A 9322-nucleotide genomic window follows, 5' to 3' on the forward strand; every position below is an offset into this window, starting at 1 on the left:
TCTGTCCCTGCATGTGCTTCCAGTCATCTCCTGCCTCATATCTGGAGAAAAGGACGTCCTCCTCTGGCTGGTGAAGAGAAAGTGCTGTGACACGCAGCATTTTGGTCAGGTTTGTGATTATCATTTTTGCTTTAATGAAACCGTGGCTTTTTGATGTATGGTCTTTATACTTTATAAAAAAAGTACCAGGCTGATGTAAAATAATACCATCTGATTTTGGATTGCTGAACTGAGTCCAGGCAATACTTTGAATATATCCATTGCGCCATCTGCTGGTGATCTGCAGCATTATAAATGCGTGTTAAAATGAAACCTGGACTCTGATAAGAGCGTTTATTTTGAGCATTTGTTATACATTACATTGTTAATTAGCCATGTTTTACACAACGGAAATGTGGATGCTTACAATCAGATTGTTTCATTGCTGGAGATACAAATGATTAGATGCTCTGTAAGCTTTCAACACAGTTTTGAACCTGCAGGTCACTTCCTGAACAGACTGAGTAGTTTATGCAATGTGGCTTAAATTATTCACATCTTGCTAAGAGTTACATCATACTAGAATACTGACCACCAGCTGTTTGTCACTGGTGACTCACTCTTTTCTCTCTATCTCTCTTTCTGCAAATGCACTTAAATGCATTGTGTGCAAAAAGGGGATTACTCCTCAAAGATTCCAGGAAGGGATCTGCACCTAATCACCAACATACAGTTCAGTTGGCAGGGAATTGCAAGAGCTCAAAAAGTGGAGGAGAGACTTAAAGGTAAAGAAAAGAAAGAAAGAAAGAAAATAGTACCATGTCAGAGCTGTGAAATGGGGGCAATTATTTTATACGAAAAGTTTTTAATCTTTAGTCATTTTGTTATGTGCTTGAATATTTTTTTATTTTTTTACATTTCTTTACAGCTTTAATTATTATTTTTTTTTTTTTTTTTGTACTTTATTACATTTAGTTGCCAAGGCAACATTTCTAAGCTTTTCATTTAATAGATATATTGTATTTATTTTCAGAATTACTTAAGTTTCCAAAAGCAATTTTAATACTTTTAGTTAACAATAACACTAGGGGAAGCATATTGAAGAAAAACAAAATAAACTATATTCTTTTGCTTGCTCTTGTTTTTAGAATGGGAATATTATTGCTCTCTTTCAAAGCATTAATGGTCTCTTTCAGCCTCTTACTGCCTTCCTTTATAGCTTTTTTGTTGCCATCTCTCACTGCCTTGTTTGCCTCTCTTTTCCGTCTTCGTATCCATATTGTGACAACCCCCAGAGTCAGCAGAAGTATAATGAGAACCAATGCAGCTACATCTAGACAGTAGTAGGAGAACACAGACATGTTGTAGGCCTCAGCACGTAAGTGGGGTGCACCTTTATTGCGCAGGACAAACTCGATCCAGTACACTGCTTTGTCGAGAGGATGCAGAGGCCGGTCTTGATGTAAACTGGAGAGCTTCTGCATGTTCTGACGATACGTTGGGTTCTCTAAGATATCTCTCAAAGCTTCAAGAAACTCTTCTGTAGTACAAGTAGCTGCCTCCAGCATCCGTGCCGCCCCTCTTGCCTGAAGACGTACAATGTTATCTAGCTGGTCAAATAGCAAAGGGAGTCCCAGAACTGGCACCCCATGATAAATGGCTTCGTATAGACCATTTGTACCCCCATGAGCCACGAAAGCACGGGTCTTTGGATGGCCCAGCAAGTCGTTCTGAGGTATCCAATTAAGCAGCAGGGTGTTATTGCCCAACGATGAAGGTCTTTCTCCAATAAACCTCCACACCACCTTCTGTGGCATGCGAGCGAAAGCGGTGGCAATGGCATCCATGACCTCTCTGGGCAATCCTGCAATCAGTGTTCCCAAAGACATCACGACCACCCCATGGTCTCCTGAGCTCTGCATAAACTCCTCCAGCTCTGCAGGGAGAGGCTTGGCCGGACGACACTGGAAGCCGCCAATGTAGATGAGGTTTGGCATGGAGGGTCGTGGGAACTCGAACACGAAGTCTACACGGACAAGCCACAGCTCCGCCGAACGTTGCATGGCTAGGAGGTCAGCGCCAGGAGGGAAGTAGTTGAGCAACAAGCTGGAGTACATGGGGATCACCATCCAGCGCTCTTGAATGAGGTTCAACCCATAATGTAGAAGGTTGCGGGTTCTTTCTAACAAACCCATTCGGTCCGTCAGGCCTGAGCCAGGGACAGGCACGTAGGATATGGGAGAAGGTGCGATGGAGAAGTGGCCTTCTCCGAAACTCATCCAACGGACGTTGTAGACCATTGGAAGTTGGAGGTAATGTGCCAGAATGACCCCACCAGGCATGGCAGGGTCAGTGAGCATCAAGTCATAGTTCGCCATCTTTATTTGTGTCATCAGATCTTTGTTCTCCAGCATGGTGGTGAGCATGGCACAGTTTGCCGTGTGAGCAACATTTATGATACCAATAAATTCTGACATCTGGACCAGCAGTCCCGTCATTGGGGCCTTCCTGCGGGCCTCAAGAATCCTTTGTACTGTGTTCTCGAACAGGTCCAGGCCTATGTAATTCTTTTTAAGCGTCACTGTAATTGAGGTGTAGTAAGGTGAATTCTCCTGAATGAACCAGCTGTCCGTAATGCGAATCACACTCAGCTCATGTCCATGAGAGTGCAGCTTCTTCACCAGCACCTAGAGAGCAGAAATACAGTTTACTTAGGTTTTAAGCAAGCTGAATTGATTTTCTATTTGGCAAGCATGTTTATTTTATATTTTTAAAACAGCAAAATTAATTGTTTTATCTCCATCACATGGAAGCCAGTTTTCCCCCGACATTTTTCAATTGTGACTTTACATCTGATTTAAAAATTGTGACTTCAGAATTTTGCAGTTGATTGTGACTTAATTGTTTTATTATTGCAACTTTCTCACTAATGCAACTTAGTTTATCTTAAAGGAATAGTTCAAAATTGAAAATTAATATACATGTTAGCCTGAGGGTGAGTAATGTTTCAGCAAACTTTCATTTTTGGGTGAACTATTCTTTTGCATTACTGTGGAGGGGGAGGTGTGGTTTAGCGAAGTCTGCGACGGGAGAGCGAGTGAAGAGACGATCGGCGGTAAGTGGTTCAGGTGAGAAATTATTAACAGCTGGATCTCGTTGCAGTGATTGGCGTGGGGAACCAGCATTTAAGCGGCGCGACAGCCGCCACAAGACGAGAGAGACGGGGACTCGTGAGTGTGTGAAGCGGAGGAGACACAGTAGTGAAGCCACAGTACATTTATAGAGACGCGCACCTGCCGCGCTGGTTTATTTTGTTGTTTGTTTCTTTTATATAAAAGAATAAAGTCTCTCACAAGCCCCTACGCCGACTCTGGTCTCCTTCCTCTGCCCTGATCGAACAGCATTACAATTACCTTTTTGTTTTTACTTTGAGCTGAAAACAGGCTTCCACACCAGCAACAGTGAACTTTGCTGAAATAGTGCAATCTTTTTTTAAAAACCTGCATATTTAAATCAGTACCTCCATGTTCACCCAGTGACTGCCATCAACGGGGAAAACCAGTATCTTATCTCCATTATAACCACAGGGTAAAGAAAGAAGGAGGGATATCCAAAGGAAGATGAGGGAAATGTATCCGCACATTTCTCTTTTTTCTCAGAATAACAAAAATAATCAGCAAGAAAATCCCTTTAAATTGCTTTCCAGTGCAAGAAACTTTTACACAACATTTAAAATGTACTAAGATGTTCTCTTATGTATAAGTAAATATATGAATATATAGTATAAAGTTAAATGCCACTGTAGAAATAGTTTGTTTAGGTCACATACCTCAGTTGTCTTCTAGTTTCAGTCCCACAAAAATGTTGCTACATAAAAGAAAAAGCTTACACAGTCTCTACAGAGATTAGCTTCCCATAATTCCTCTTTTATTTTGTTGTGAAACATCTCTTATCCCCAGTTTTTCCTGGCCAGCAGGATTTTCAAAATGAACTGTGCTGTGTTAACAAATGTTGAATTGCATACCCAAACGCATTCACATTTTAAAGTAAAAGTAATATATATTACATCTTCACTTATACAATTCAATTTAGTTTCCAGAAATCTCATTTTATTACCGTTTTTGAAGCACATCGCATACATTTATTCCTGTAAACAGTTTTCGTCAAAAATGAATTGTGTTCACTTACTCACAGACAAGATCACTTTAAAATATTTAATCAAGAATCATCAGAGAATAAACAAGAAAGATGCAGGTATTTTCCAAATACACACATTAATTCCATTCACACATTAATTATGCAGGTTGTATTACACTATTGATCAATTAGTATAGTCTACTGTATATCTTCATGTTATAATCATTATTTAAATGAGTAGCAGTATTTCTATTAAATATTTGTTTTAGCGGTTGGTGCCATGTGGACTGCAGGAGCAAATGTTGCATCACCGATCACTCCAACCTGCTGCTGTGTCGAGATGATGTGTGTGGAGGTTGCCATCGGATAGTGCTGCATCACTGGATATGTGTTCAGTACAGTGACCGTTTGCTTGCGTGCTTTGATTTCTCTACTCATCTGACACCACGAACACCAGATACAACAGCAAGTCACCATGATGTCCTCACAGATACTGCCCTGATGCAACACATACAAACAAATGATTGTTTTGTAGCCCTCTTCGATTTTGTCTTTCACTGGCAGAGGGAAAGGAAAAACTCACCCCAATATCGTATTTGTGGCGAACTGCCACCCTCATTCCAAGAGACACAGGCGGGACACATACTGGAACCCCAAAAGCCGCCATGATACCTGGGCCGAATATGTCCAGCAGAGGCAGACAGGTGCTCTCCCCAAAATTCCCAGTAGTGGTGCAGGTAAAGCAAGGGAAGCACCAGAACCCATAGCAGCCTGAGGGCCAAAAAATGCTTTAACACTTTATTTTAAGGACTAATTCTCACTGGTTGCTTATTAGGATGCATATTTCTAGCACATTAGAACTTAGAAAGCCAATATTAATGCCTTATTCTACATTACCACATTTTAGATCCCTTAAACACCCATAACAACTAACTGTTAATAAGCAGCAAATTAGGAATTTGTTCAGGGGGAAATCTTAGTTAATAGTGAATTTCTAATTTAAAAAAAAAATTACTTATTTATTATGTATTGTAAGGCCTTTAAGCATACTTACAAGAATTCATGTCCTCGCAACAGTCACATATTCCTGAATTCCAGCCGCTCTTTTGAGGTGTCTGCACAATCACAGTCGTCATTGTGATTCGACTTTTCGGATATGAAAGGATGACAAAGTAAGGAAACTCATTCTAGTGATATATATACATTTTAAACTACCATCTTAATTTGAACTTAAAGGTGCTGTAGGGAACTTTTGTAAAAAAAAAAAAAATTTTTTTACATATTTATTAAACCTGTCATATTGTCCTGACAGTAGAATAAGAGACAGATAATCTGTGAAAAAATCAAGCTCCTCTGGCTCCTCCCGGTGGTCCTATTGCCATTTGCAGGAAATACATCGCTCTGGTTAAGAAACAACCAATCAGAGCTGCGGTCCGTAACTTTGTTTGTGTTCAAAATGTAGAAAAATGTATATAATAAGCGAGTACACCATGAATACATTTTCCAAACCGTGTTTTTGGCTTGTCATGAATCACTAGGGTGCACCTATAATAAGTGTTTATATTCGGACTATTTTAGATTGCTTCGGGGGTACCGCGGCGGAGTAACCCAGTACCTTTGTGATTCTTCATAGACATAAACAGAGAGAAGTAGTTCCGGCTACGATGTTCTTCCGCAAGACGCAAGCAGTTCTGTTTATTAACCGCTAGAACGTCAAAAGTTCCCTACCGCAGCTTTAAATGTTTACTGAAAATATGCACTGTGAACAGAATCTTACAAAAAGAAGGAAAAAATATATATAACTCATTACAAGATAATTGGAGACTTAAATCAAATTGGATAGTTTTTTTCTAGGAAAGCTTAGTTTGTAAATAATTTTGTTATATTTTGTATAATCTAATGAGTTACAGACAGTAATTGGTTATTCTTCTTTTCATATAAGTCATTCTTTTTTCATACACCAATGCATGCTGGGTATTATTGGAAACTATTTTGTATGTGTTGGAATGCATTCATGTCACCTTTTACCATATTCTTCACAATGAAACGTTTGTTCAAATGATCTTGTTTGGTAAGTTGTGTGTGTTTGCGTATTCGTGTATGTGTGTGTGTGTGTGTGTGTGTGTGTGTGTGTGTGTGTGTGTGTGCGTTAATTCATCCTCTAAAGCAAACACAGTATCTACTGTAAAAAAAATAAAAATAATAATAATGTCAAAATCGATCCAAAAATCTTTGTTACCAAAAGTTTCCACTAGCTAACCAAATTATTTTACTTTCAGTTCAAAACCAATTATAGAGCTTTTCTCTGATGTAGTTGCCAATAATGCCTAAACCGGTTCCTCTGGGTTTGGTTTGGTTTTCTTCACAGCTTATGAGGACAGTGAATGTCCATGAATCCAGAACAAAGTTTATAAACACATCAAAACTACCAATTGCAAACAAACAAAGAGTCACAATTATTTTGAGTTGTGATCTTAGTGTAATCACTAAACCTTTCATTCAAAGAGGATTTGATTAAAGGTTTTTTTTTTTAAGTAATAGTATTATTCAAAAGAACATAGAATTAAAACACAATTATAAATAGAACTTGTAATTTAATATTACAAAACAATACAAACAAAAAAAGAGTCAACTATTCATTCATAAATATTCAATTTTGTGTACCCTGCAGCTCTGTGTACATTCTGAAAACAAAATAAGACTATTTTTCATATTTATCACACATACAGATGATTTACTCTTCTGTAACTAATATATCAGTGAACATAAATGGAGTTAATGTAGCATTTAGCATCCAAATAGTAGACAAACATTTTGACATGTCACCTCATCACATTTTGACAGAGTGTAACTATACTTTTCATTGCTGAGGGAAAAAAAATATATACATATGTACATATATAAGAAATTGCTTACTTACTCTTTCTAGCACTCCTTTTTTCTGTTGTAAGAAAGCAAAAGTGAGCGTATTTATACATCTGAGATTTCAAAGAAAACAAAAAAAGGTGTGATTAATTAGTCACACGTACACACCCGCACAAGAGCCGCACACATGCGCACAAAAGAAGATAAAATAAAAATAATTCCAGCTAAACCTGAAGTCATATCTAAAGAAGTAGGTTTGTAGGTCTGAGCAGAGAAAAAGGTCTGTCTGATTCAACATGAACGGATGTGATGGAATCTCTCCACTTCTTTCTCATTGAATTCTACAAAAGAGACAGAAAATCACACTGTTCCACATATACCCTCATATACTGCAATGACAAATGATGATAGTGTCCAAAACATAACAGTATAAGAACAATAAACACCTTTAATTCACAATTATAATGAGCATTGTATATAAACTCTGAAGAGAATTTAGTTTCTATTTGGCAAAATAATTTTACTTTAAACAAATTGTACGTTTTCTTCAAAGTTGTGCTCACGTCTGCTATGTAAGACTCAAAGTTATTAACAGACAAAATCACTTTAAAATACTTCAGTGTTGAAGAAAACAAGACTTCTATAACAATTTACTCAGTTTTTATTCAATCATAAAAAAACAACAACATTTGAATAAGTCTGAAACCCTAAATCAAACAAGAAAAAATAAAAACATATAAAACATATTTTCCAAATGCGGCCAATTCATTCCATTCACACAAAATCATTAATATTGATTCAACAGGTTAGCTATTACACTGTGGATCACTTATGACATTACTAGTGCGAGATGCATGTGGCAGGCCTGAGGTGAACTTCTACATAGCACCTGGCGGGACACCAGGCTTTATTTGTACCATCTGGACTGCAGGACCAGGTCCTACCGGTGGGGTGCAGATCACTGTCGGCTGCTGCATAGTGACAACTTGTGGGTTGACTCCCATTGGAACTGGTTGCATCAAAGGATTTCTTTGCAATACTCTGACATCTTTTTTGCGTGCTTTGATTTCTCTACTCATCTGACACCAAGAACACCACATACAACAGCAAGTCACCATGATGTCCTCACAGATACTGCCCTGTTGCAACACATACAAACAAATTATAGTTTTGCTGCTGTCTTTCTTTTATCGGTAAAGGGACAGGAAAAACTCACCCCAATTTGATACTTGTAGCGCACCGCCACCCTCATTGCCAGACCCACAGGCGGAACGCATACTCCAATTCCAAACGCGGCCATGAGAGCTGGGCCTAGTATATCCAATAGAGGGAGACAGGTGCTCTCTCCAAAATCCGCTGTGGTGGTGCAGGTAAAGCAAGGAAAGCACCAGTACGCATAGCAGCCTGAGGACCAAAAATGCACATAATGTATATATATATATGGATCTGTAATATTTATCATAAGGCCTTTAAGCATACTTACAAGAATTCAAGTCCTGGCCGCAGTCACAAATTCCTGAATTCCAAGCTTCCATCCCAGTCTTGCCGAGAGGCTGCTGCACAACTACAGTCGCCATAATGACTTGATCTTACTGGAATGGAAAGATGACAAGAATTTTAAGATTTCACTGATCATAGTGATATAAGTTAATTTAAACTACTCTCTGATTAAAATACTGAAGCCTGAGTAAATAGTTACTGAAAACCGTCACTGTACTGTAAACTGGACTTCACTTTCACTGATGATCACACTTATTTAAAGAATTTAAAGAATTGTGTTACATTTTTTTTTTATAATGTAATGAGTTATGTACAGTCTACTGAATTGAGTTTAGTAATGCGAGGAATTCTAGTTTCATACAAATTCAAAAGAATGTATGCATTGCGGTCACCTTTTTCAACAGTGCTTAGAATTAAACGGTTCTAAATGGTTCTAACAACCCTGTTTGGCAAGTTCAGAGTTGGAAAACATTTGAGGTAATACCGTTTACAGATGATTTGCAAATGAGTCTGTTCTGACTTATATATGGTTTTCACCACAAATATAATAAAGAGAGCATTTAGCATCCAAGTAGTAGACAAACATTTCAATAGAGGAAACTTTAAAATGCAAAAAAATAATAATAATTCTAAAAGTTCTCACCTGTTTTTGCAACCCTTGTCAAATTTTAAAAAGACAGTTTAAATTATACATTTGGTTTAACTGCTGAAAAAAAGAGAGAACAAAATAAGAAATGGCTTACTTACTCTTTCTAGTGCAGCTGATCCTTTTCTGTAAAAGAAAGTAAAAATGGATGTATTTATATATACAAGATTTCTTTACTGAAAAAAACTAAAACAA

The 9322-nt window shown here is 37.8% G+C and overlaps 2 protein-coding genes across 2 annotated transcripts; both read right to left on the reverse strand.

Annotated features, from left to right (window-relative positions):
* Positions 1-954: 954 nt before the first annotated feature.
* ugt5g2 (UDP glucuronosyltransferase 5 family, polypeptide G2) lies at positions 955-3885 on the reverse strand. The gene is made up of 3 exons (XM_026219560.1): positions 3809-3885; positions 3500-3633; positions 955-2666 (listed from the first exon to the last, which is right to left on the reverse strand). Exons 2-3 carry the CDS (start codon positions 3620-3622, stop codon positions 1098-1100), a joined length of 1692 nt encoding a protein of 563 aa, XP_026075345.1. The 5' UTR covers positions 3623-3633; positions 3809-3885; the 3' UTR covers positions 955-1097.
* A 4-nt stretch (positions 3886-3889) lies between these two features.
* Positions 3890-7864, reverse strand: LOC113054197 (placenta-specific gene 8 protein-like). Its single transcript, XM_026219562.1, has 4 exons — positions 7037-7864; positions 5171-5262; positions 4700-4887; positions 3890-4614 (listed from the first exon to the last, which is right to left on the reverse strand). The coding sequence occupies exons 2-4, from the start codon at positions 5250-5252 to the stop codon at positions 4369-4371; spliced, it is 516 nt and encodes a 171-aa protein (XP_026075347.1). The 5' UTR covers positions 5253-5262; positions 7037-7864; the 3' UTR covers positions 3890-4368.
* Positions 7865-9322: the final 1458 nt, after the last annotated feature.

This window comes from Carassius auratus, chromosome 35, assembly GCF_003368295.1.
Source record: "Carassius auratus strain Wakin chromosome 35, ASM336829v1, whole genome shotgun sequence".
Classification (NCBI taxonomy): Eukaryota; Metazoa; Chordata; class Actinopteri; order Cypriniformes; family Cyprinidae; genus Carassius; species Carassius auratus.

Bases quoted from the DNA above. Each gene is read 5' to 3' on its own strand.
- ugt5g2 (XM_026219560.1), bottom strand. From the start codon at position 3,622: ATGTGCGGATACATTTCCCTCATCTTCCTTTGGATATCCCTCCTTCTT. The intron at 2,667-3,499 runs GTACTGATTTAA...TCTGCTCTCTAG, and splicing joins GTCACTGGGTGAACATGGAG to GTGCTGGTGAAGAAGCTGCA.
- LOC113054197 (XM_026219562.1), bottom strand. From the start codon at position 5,252: ATGACGACTGTGATTGTGCAGACACCTCAAAAGAGCGGCTGGAATTCA. The intron at 4,888-5,170 runs GTAAGTATGCTT...TTTGGCCCTCAG, and splicing joins TTGCGAGGACATGAATTCTT to GCTGCTATGGGTTCTGGTGC. The intron at 4,615-4,699 runs GTGAGTTTTTCC...GTGTTGCATCAG, and splicing joins GCCACAAATACGATATTGGG to GGCAGTATCTGTGAGGACAT.